This window comes from Sorghum bicolor, chromosome 6 (assembly GCF_000003195.3).
Source record: "Sorghum bicolor cultivar BTx623 chromosome 6, Sorghum_bicolor_NCBIv3, whole genome shotgun sequence".
Taxonomy (NCBI): domain Eukaryota; kingdom Viridiplantae; phylum Streptophyta; class Magnoliopsida; order Poales; family Poaceae; genus Sorghum; species Sorghum bicolor.
In genome coordinates, this window is record NC_012875.2 from 40015948 (window position 1) to 40025546 (window position 9599).

The following is a 9599-nucleotide window of genomic DNA, read 5'->3' on the forward strand; positions in this document are numbered from 1 at the left end:
GTGTTCTCTGCCCACGCATGAAAGCCGAGCCTGCATCTTCTGCAAGACCAGCCACCACTCATGAGCTTTCATATCTGGTGTCCGATGACGAAGCCATCGACGCAACTTGCCAGCACCATGCATGCCTACGTCTACGTGTACATGAACAAGCCGAAATCCTTCTGGAGTGCACATACGAGCAAGAAGTCATCGCCTGGGGTAAGCAAACAGGTTGTTTCTTTTACCTAAATAATCACAAGGTTAATATTCCCCCTATATTCAATCTCTAGAAACCGTGTGCCCTAAATTATGCACAGAATACTCCATTGATGTCATCCTTCCATCATACGTGTTGCTCACTTGTCCTCTTGTTGATCCATCCATATATCATATCAGGTCTACTTATTTACTCAACACATTAGTTTCCTTATCATAATAATATAATATAATATAAAATAATGATCTTTTTTTAAGGAAACAACCAACCGTTCTTTAATTTTCTTCCTTATCTGGACGTTGATTTTTCTTCTAAGGTTATCTTTTCTCGGATCATCAATTTCTCTCTTTGTATAAATCATGCACGTCAAGGACTCCAAGTCAATTCTGTCACCTCGTTTTTCACATGACCATCTCTTGTCTATATAAATAGCATGATAGGCTGCATCGTCCTGTTTTATTTTCTTGCAACAGAACGGACCCCTCCTACCCTAGATCACATCTATCGCCGCCTGCGCTCACGACGAGCCACGCCACCTTGCTCCATGGTTGCCGTGCAAGCAGCCGCCGGTCAACAGCAGAGCAAACCAAACAGCTTCACCACTGGTCACCGGAGAATCATCATGCGCGCCTTCCTGCATCATCCAAGCTTGTAATAAGCAAATTCTGGCGTCCGACCCGTTCCATGATCATCAACGCCCTGATCCGTTCCAAGTCTATGATCACCGTACTTTGGTAAGAAACAGTCGCACTATGATCGCTCTTATCTATCTTATCTGGTAGCTTCTTCGGCTGCTAATCCTATCTGATCACGTAGGAGCCATGGACGTACAGGCCTTTTGTACACGCTCATGATCTACATGCCGGATATCTGTGCCCAACCTGCCAAACCCCATCTGCATGACTGCCATCAGCCGAGTAATGCGCCATCTCTGATCTGTCATTGGAGGAGCCTGCTTGTAAACCCTGATCTCGTCCTTCTTCAACACTGACATCCCTCTTTCTTGACTGACATAGTTGCTCGATCGGTAAGAACAGTCGGGCATGAAGGAAACGACGCCTGGTATTTTTCATCCTAGCCGGGCGACAATGTCACCAGAAGTTCCAGTCACTCAAACCATGTTCTATGTGAGTATTGAGATCACGTGAAGAAGTAGCTTTCCGTCTATCTTTGAGTCTTTCATAGAAGTACAGATCCTTATAGTTTAATGTTGGTATCTTTAATCTTAAGTTGTTTATCTATTATAGCTCTAACTCGATCTGTTCTCTCTATTCTGTACTTTTGCTAACGTGAGATGCATATTAGCAGCTACGCTGAACACGCCACATATTTCTAAATTGTACATCAAATACTAAATTGATTAATGCACTTGCATCTAGTTTTATAACTAAAAATCAATATAGATTTTATATTCGGTGTTTTATATATAAATTATTAATATGATATATTAATAACATAATCGTATTTCTACATTATTAATTTGCTTAACTTGAACATGAATCATACATAGGACGAATAATTGTTTCCATCTTATTTTAGTTTATAATATTGAAGATTAGTTTGCTTAATTTGTACGGCACCATTTATGAATAAAATATGATTAGTTTCAATTTATTTTTAGGCTAAAGTATGATCGGATCAATCTAAATTAATAACTTTTATATTGTTTTGTTTACTTAAATAAATCAAACATCCAGGTTTCTCTTTTATAATATAAAACTCTCCATAGTCATTTTTTTATCGTAGTCCTGTTTTAGGTGTTTTCTGTGTTCTTGCGACTATAGTAATTTGTTCTCTTTCAGTATGTTGCGTAATCTTGTGTGGTGTAGTGTTCTTAGTTGCTTTTGTTTGTTGCTTGTATGTTTGCCTATATGTGGTGCTTGCTACGAGTAGACGAGAACTGTTTGTGGGCGCTGAAGTTCAGAAGGTGATGATTGAAAGCTGCTGGTGTGAGAATTGAGCAAGTGTTTAAGGCAAGTATAATTTGGGACTATCCTTGTTACCTACACACTTATAATTATACATATATCATATGCATGTGTCCACCTTGATGACCTTAGCAAAATCATAGATGATTGTTATCCTGAATTCCTTGTTATCTATTTGGATATGCATTTGGGTAGTTCTTGCTAGTGCTTGATTATAATCCATGATCTTGTAACATGAATATTTGGATATACAATAAACAATAAAATAAGCTTTCTAGCAACTTGAACATAAAGGGTGGAAAGAACTCTGGCTTTTGCTAGATTGATCTTGACCCTCCATAAGGACTTATCCCTTGGCAAAAGCTGGGACAACTCGTACAACCATGAGGGCTATATGGCTCTGGCTTTAGTTCAGTATGAGGATCTTTTTCTAGCTTGTTAGCGGTTACCTTAAATGGCGTAAGAATGGCTAGACACGTTGGGTATAGTGTGGCCTCTGTCCGTGTGTATAGGCTGCGTGTTATGTGCCATGGAAGGGGGGCTCTATATCTGCCTGCCGAGTGAATCTAATGACCCTAACTTGTTAGACGAAACCTTTGAAAGGCTTCATAGTGAACCCTGCTGGCTTTCCTTGGAAGTGAGCTAAGAGGCTGATCACCTCGGGCGAAAGGGTAAATCATGACTCATGGGTAAAGATGTACAACTTCTGCAGAGTGTTAAATCTGGTATACTAGCCGTGCCCACGGATACGGGCGGCCCGGAAAACTGACGGAATAGATGGACACTGATGAACATGATTAATGACGATAAATGATGGTTTATTATGTTGTTTATATGTGTTATTCTTAATTCTTGTATACATTGATCATGTGGTTATGAGATTAATTATGCTACCTTGATATTTGCTATCTAAATATAAATATGCTATCTACATATAAAAGCTAAATGCAGTCAAACCAGTGTCAGCTTTTGAGCCTCATGAACCCCTGGTTATACTTGTTGAGTACAATATGTGCTCACCCTTGCTATTTCCCACCAATCCAGTCTATTAGTAAGAGTTGATCAGAAGAGCGATGGAATCATGAAGGATGTTCTCAGAATACAAGAAGTGTTAGGCATACGCAACCTCCAGTCAACCGTCCCTGTGAAGATTGAGCCTGAAGATAGTTGTTATTCCGTGATACTCTGATGTAAGTGTTTATTATAAGTATATTCCGCTATATAACATTGTTTCTGATATTATTGCTTCTGTTGTTATATGTGTGGACTTCCTGGGCACACATATGGCTAGCCTGGTTTTGTTCTTTAAAACCGGGTGTGACAGTCAAGTGAGTGCTACTTGTTCATGTTATTCTCATTGAGTGAGAGCACGTAGATGGTCTTGGTGATTGGAGGTGACTACAATAACTCTTGGTAATCTTGTGGGAGCTTGAATGTCTTTGCGACTTGTACAAGAGTTTTATCCACCGCCCTAGAGATGGAAGATCGATATTGTTAGTAGATCTTGAGAGTCTTAGTGACTCAAGGTTGCTTATCCCTTAGCGGGTACAACAACGTGGACTAGGTGGGTTGTCCCAACATCCCAATACCACGGATAAAATTTCAGTTGTCTGTTGCCCGTTCCACTTTATATTCATGGGTTATGGTCTTTCTTTGTGCTATGTGTGCTTGAAGTACTTGTTTTTCAACTAGGATTTTTCTTGTGGTAGTGTGCTCTTAGCTTGTGTTGTGTAGGTTTTTATGTTCCACACCTGGGAACACTATTGTTAGTGTGATCTTGCTTTATGTGTTCCACACCTTATAGAATACTAATTGTCAATGTGATCTTGCTTACCATATGTTTTCTGTGCATAGAGTTCGATCGGTCGTTTTCGCGTGCAGTGGCTCTATATTAATTAATTGTCGTCATCTTGTCTTGCGTGTTCATACCTGCCGTGCCACGAGGGAGAAAACCACAACGACGAAGACACGATGTGGCTACACATACACCACTTGAACTGCTGTTGCCTACTGTACGCAGTACGCACGCGCCACACGCTAACAAATTGCAGCCCAGCAATTTATCTTAATCTGGGCAGGCCTTCAAACCCACCACGCCTGCTGCAGTCTCTCCTCTATCCTTCCTTCAGCTACAGCTAGCATTATTTTTAGCAAGCAACGCCCTCAGCAGGTGCCGGCCATGCCGTCGATGGCGCCGGTAGAGCTCGACTTCCTCGGCCTCCGTCCTCCTGCCGCCGCCGCCGACCACCACCACGGCGGCACCACCACCACCACCACTTGCTCCTCCATCCGAGGTCTCGATCGCCGCTGGCTTAATTTCTTTCTCCCCCACTTCGATCGAAACCGATCATTGAACTGACCTCCGCATCGTCTCGTCGGTGCATGCAGGCATGAAGACGAGCGCGATAGCGAGCATCGGGGCGCACCAGCTGCGCCGCGTCATCGTCGGCGACGAGGCGCCCAATAACAAGCAGAAGCAGCAGGCCCCGATGACGGTCTTCTACAACGGCGCCGTGGCCACCTTCGACGGCGTCTCCCAGGACAAGGCAAGTTGTTGATTAATATATGATCATCATTCAGTCTCGTCTCAACAGCTCCATCACCATTTCGATCATTCCATCGATAAATTAAATCATTCATCAGGGTATCATAGTGATATATGATCATCCTTAGGATTTACTAATGGTCAATCGGGAGGACTGCTATGTATAGCTCATCATCACCAGATAGATGATTAACTAAACTAAAATCCGGCCGATACCATCATCACTTTCGAAGCCAACCATATTTATTTTTACTTCAAATTTGACAGGCAGAGGCTATAATGAAGATGGCGATGGAGGTTACTACCTCCAATGGAGGCCGCGTCGTCCGTGGCGACGCATTTGCTGGAAATTTGACCAAAGGTAGGTCGTCTCGAATTGCTAACTAGCTACCACCACCAACAGATGAAAAACACAGATAACAATTTGTTCCTTCTATCCAATTTGTTCTTGCTTTAATTTGCAGACATGCCACTCACAAGAACCAAATCGCTGCAGCAGTTTCTGCAGAAGCGAAAAGAGAGGTAATTAAACGTACATGGCCATCATGAAACCTTGCACGCTTATGATTCTGTTTGATTATTAATTAACTAAATACTAGTACGTACTGTTCGTACATTAGTTTCATCATATTAATATAAGTGATTATATTTGGTCAATATATGCGTTGTTTTATTCAGTACGTACATAGTACATTTCAAGTGACAAATTAAAGACTATTTGAGTAGCACAAATAATAATCGCATGCATATCAGGTTTGGTCACCAGCCGGCTCACCTTTTCTTATTCAACTTTATGAATATTCCACCGATGACTTGTGTACGCATAAAAGTGATGAGAAAGTAGGACAAAAGTAGACAAGAGTAGAAAACGAGTGTTTGGATTTCTATGAACGCTCGGTGTTCAGTATTTGCAGTATAGTTGGTGTGTTTTGCATTGTCTGTAAAAATTAAATGCCATACGACTAATAAGATGCTGATCATTTTATAGCCTGTGTTTGGACAGAGTTTTGTTTGGAGTTTTGCTTTTTATAAGGAAAAAACGCCATGGTTACACATAATAATACCTTGTTTATATATATATATATATATATATATATATATATATATATATATATATATATATATATATATATATATATATATATATATATATATATATATATATATAACGAATCTTTTGTTGTTTTCAAAAGCATGGTGTATTGCCTAATATAAATTTGAACACTAGTCATGAATAAGTGACATTTTGACATTGTCCCTAAAATATAAATGTGACCACTGCCTTTTGCTAGTATATATATTTGTAACACATAACAAAAATATACTAATACGATAAAATTACCTGTACTATCTTTTCTTTTTAAGAAAAAATATCCAAATTCAGAACACAACAAATAAGTTGTAATCAAATCCCTCTGTTTCAAACCGAAGCTATGAATCTAAAAAAATCAAAACTTTTTAATAATTTGGAACGGTGAAAGTAGCTAAGCTTGAAATGGTTGAGTAACATTGCTTTTTTGTGTCAGGATCATAGTAGTTTCAAGTTGTATTTTTTTCTGGACCTTTGCAAACTCCTCTCGGAACCTCGCTTTTTTAATTTCTTCTGAGCCAAACCTCTTCATGTCTCAGATCTTTTTTTTTATCAATCTAAAACTAAAGTTTCTCAATACCACGAACATTTAGTTTTGAGCTTCAGCATATCATCCAAACACGCCTTTATTTACTACGATCCGCCACTCAATGCAATTAAGCAAAGCCTAAACCATATTACTTCAACAGGATACGTATATAAATAAATAATATATATAAATCAAATTAAGCAGGATACGTCAGATCAGTCGTTGCTGACTTGCTGTCATTAGTTGACGAAAGTATATAAGCCGTGTGGGTCCTTTATTTGGACCACAACAACCTCGATCGGTCAGTTGAAGCGTAGCACAATCAAAACCCACGTTTTGGTCGTGACGGACAGCGATAGCTTTGCTGCTAGCGTTGCACACGCAGTCGCCAGCACCTACCGAATCGACGACCACAATTATATTGAGCACCCGGCCTCCAGCTGTCCATAAAGCAATATTTGCTCTGATCACATGTATGATCGCGTTTGATTTGGTTTGCTTAGTTTGGACCAAAAATGCAGACATAGTTGACGCTTGCATCACTCTTTCTACAATATTTTTTTTTTGCTCCATATATATGACGACATATTTTTGCAGTCTAAAATTTTGATATATATATATATATATATATATATATATTCCGTATACTAATTCGCTACCTGCGGGCTTTTTTAATCAAGTTACATTCGTTGCATGTTTTACTGATGATGCAATTGCAGTCAACAGCTGATTCATTTTGCTTGGGTGAATTAATTAAACGTGCAGGCTGAGTGGGTTGGGTCCGTATCAGCTGGGAATAATGGGATCGGGAGGAACGAGCCGCGTTGGTGCAGCGACAACCAACAAGTCGTTTCATGTGAAGGAGGAGGCAGCTTAACCTAGCAGCCGCCAAGCTACTAATTCAAGAAGTATATTCTTTGATACTTTGATAGCAGTATCGACAAATAAATAGAAGATCCACAGTGATATAAGTTCGTTTGATAATTTCATTAAGATTAAGATCTAGAGTTGATCATAGGCATATGTATGTTTGTTATATATATTATTATTTTTTTACCCAGGATGTTTAACACATTATATCGTTCATTCAAAAAGACGTGGTGCATGCCTACCCTTAATTTGGCGCCTTTTATGTGTGTGCACGACATCCAAGCTTGTGTGTGTGTCTACCTATCCATCTAGACACATGACGTACACAAACTTGACACTTCAATAAATTATGTTGCAGATTGAAAAAAGGTATTTTACTTTTCATTTCCTTCTCTGTGAGCAGATTATTCGCATGTGCAATTGTTTGTGCGCACCAGCTTGTGTTTTTTTTTGGGGGCGCACCCGCTTGTGTTCATATCGTGTACTAAGGCCTTGTTTAGAGGTGAAAACATTTTGGATTCCGCTAATGTAACACTTTCGTTTGTTTGTGGCAAATATTATCTAATTATGGACTAACTAGGATCAAAAGATTCGTCTCGTGATTTACAGGCAAACTGTATAATTAGTTTTTGTTTTCGTTTATATTTAATGGTTCATGCATGTGCCGCAAGATTCGATGTAACGGGGAATTGTAATACCCAATTTTAACGACAAAACCAGATATGCACCGTATGTGAGTTTTAGAAGCCAAGTCTCACATATATGTATAAATAAGGGGTAATATTAAAAGACAATGCATAAATATATAACGTGCTTAGTATAAAAGAGATAACCTTTGATAGCAAACAATGGATAGATAACTCTAAACTTCGGGTATTAACTCCTCTCTACGGGATCCAACTGACTGGTTGATCACAAGCCTAACACTCCTCCTGAAGTATGGGGAAAATAGCAAGAGTGAGCACATATCGTACTCACACAAGTATAACCAGGGGATCATGAGGCTGAATTAGCTGACACTGGTTTGACTGCGTTTAGCTTTTATATGTAGATAACATATTAAATCATTGGACAACAAATATCAAGGTAGCATAATTAATCCCATAACCACATGATCAATGTATACAAGAATTTAAAAATAACACATATCAACAACATAATAAACCATCATTTATCATCATTAATCATGTTCATTAGTGTCCATCTATTCCGTCAGTTTTTCGGGTCGCCCGTATCCGTGGGCACGGCTTGTATACCAGATTTAACACTCTGCAGAGAGGTTGTACATCTTTACCCATAAGTCATGATTTACCCTTTCGCCCGAGGTGATCAGCCTCTTGACCCACTACCAAGGAAGGTCGACAGGGATCACTATGAAGTCTTTCAAAGGTTCGTCTAACAAGTTAGGGCCGCTTGGTTTCATTAGTCAGTCCATATGATCCACCCACAGGAATCCACGGTCTGCTATTCCTCAATTGCGCCACACGGGTAACTGCTAACGAGCTAGAATTACTCATACTTGACTAAAGCCAGAGTCATATAGCCCTCATGGTTGTATGAGTTGTCCCAGCTTTTGCCAAGGGATAAGTCCTTATGGAGATCAAGATCAATCTAGCAAAAGTAGAGTTCTTTCCACCCTTTATGTTCATGTTGCTAGAAAGCTTATTTTATTGTTTATTATATATCTAAATATTCATGTTACAAGATCATGGATTATAATCAAGCTCTAGCAAGAACTACCCAAATGCATATCCTAATAGGTATCAAAGAATTCAAGATAACAATCATATATGACTTTGCTAAGGTCATCAAGGTGGACACATGCATATGATATATATTGTATTAATTGTGCAAAGCTCTCCTGGGCCTGCTGCTGGTCGTTAAAAGATTGCCCTTGATCACCAACGTATTGCTCACCGTCTATACTCGATCATCAATCAACAACACGCATTCCAAAGGACAATCATACACAAAGCAAACAAGGCTACAATTAGAACAGTACACCAATCATATAAAAATAGTATGAAAAGTTTATAAAACGATTCTACGCATCGCTACAATCTCATAGACGTAAAGATCACAAAAATCGGAATTAAAACGGAGAAGATATGAATTTTCTAAGATTTTGTATAGAAAAATAATTAATTAAATAGGGTTATGAAATTAAAAAGTTTCAAACTGAATAAACAATTTTACTAACATGTAGAGCTCATGATTATGAACCTAACGTAATTTGAATGGATCAAAATGGAATTAAAATGGGGATTTTATGAGCAAAACCGTTTCAGTGGTAAACTTGTAATTTATGAAAACGTATTTTCATTTATACCAACGCAGAGTACGCCTTTGAAACAACAAAGCGTCTTTTAAAGTTTACTCCATAGACTGCGGGTTCGATAATTAAAAAGGCCAGGGGCTCTTTAGAAAAACTAGCATCGAAG

At 39.0% G+C, this 9599-nt stretch overlaps 1 protein-coding gene across 1 annotated transcript; it reads left to right on the forward strand.

The window, feature by feature from the left end:
- LOC8072010 (protein TIFY 9) lies at positions 4146 to 7418 on the forward strand. The gene is made up of 5 exons (XM_021462545.1): positions 4146 to 4418; positions 4513 to 4670; positions 4937 to 5030; positions 5134 to 5191; positions 7054 to 7418. Exons 1-5 carry the CDS (start codon positions 4304 to 4306, stop codon positions 7163 to 7165), a joined length of 537 nt encoding a protein of 178 aa, XP_021318220.1. The 5' UTR covers positions 4146 to 4303; the 3' UTR covers positions 7166 to 7418.